Here is a 941-nt window from a genome sequence, read left to right on the forward strand (position 1 = left end):
GCGCGCGCGATGGCGTCGATGCCTCGGACGTGGACGTCGCGAGTGAGAAGGCGGGCGAGTCGGCGGGACATTCGACGCGGCGCGGAGTGGGGCGACGACGCGGGACGGGGGACGGAAGACGCGAGGCGGCGACGATGGTGATGGTTTACACAGATACCGCGTCGCGCATCGCGTCGGTGCGAAATTCTACGTCCGACGGCACGGCGCGTGCGTCGGTTGGATATCCGTCGGTTGGATATCCGTCGCTCACGACGCCCCGGGCGGGAAGAGCTCCGCCTCGAACATTTTCAATTCGTCTACATCCTTTTGCTTGATCGTCACCCCGTTGTACCCGCGCGGATACCGTCGCTGTAAAGCCTTCAACGCGTCGTCCATGCGTCGGCGCTCGCTGTACATCAAGTACGCCACCGCCACGCTCGGCGCCCTGGACTGGCCGCTCATGCAGTACACCAACACCCTATTCGCCGCCCCCGCCTCGTCCGCGCGCATCGCGCGCGCGTGTAACGCCTCCAATTTCTTCACCGTCTCCCCTAAATCTAAAGTCGTCGAGCACCCACGCTTCACCGGCGCGGTGAAGACGCATATATTCTTCGACGAGCAACACGGCGTGCACTCGGGCACGGCCTAGACGACGCGCGAAACGCGCGAAAAACCCCATCGTCAGTCACGCGCGCGTCTCACCCCCCCACGCGCACGGGCACCACCCCACGTCGTCGCCACGCGCCTCCATCGCGTCCATCGCGTCCATCGCGCGTCGCCGTCCCGTCCTCCGCGTCGTCGCTCGCGTCGTCGCTCCGCCGCCCCCCGCGTCCCCCCTATCGCGCCGCACGCACGTTCATCACCGTCCGTATCCCACACGCGAGTAAGACATCCTCCTTACTCGTGTGTTCGAACGCCCCCAGGCACAGGAACTTATCGATGACCTCGACGATGGGTTGCCT

At 65.6% G+C, this 941-nt stretch overlaps 1 protein-coding gene across 1 annotated transcript in view; it reads right to left on the reverse strand.

The window, feature by feature from the left end:
* Positions 1-246: 246 nt before the first annotated feature.
* OT_ostta16g02200 (Dual specificity phosphatase, subgroup, catalytic domain) overlaps positions 247-941 on the reverse strand; it is a gene marked incomplete at both ends in the record, with an annotated part of 809 nt that continues 114 nt past the window's right edge. The window contains 2 exons of the mRNA XM_022985583.1: positions 247-624; positions 834-941. The exon at positions 834-941 is cut by the window's right edge and continues 114 nt beyond it. Of these exons, the coding sequence (XP_022840375.1) occupies positions 247-624; positions 834-941 (486 nt within the window). The remainder of the gene's footprint in view (positions 625-833) is intronic.

Source organism: Ostreococcus tauri, assembly GCF_000214015.3.
Source record: "Ostreococcus tauri WGS project CAID00000000 data, contig chromosome 16, whole genome shotgun sequence".
NCBI lineage: Eukaryota > Viridiplantae > Chlorophyta > Mamiellophyceae > Mamiellales > Bathycoccaceae > Ostreococcus > Ostreococcus tauri.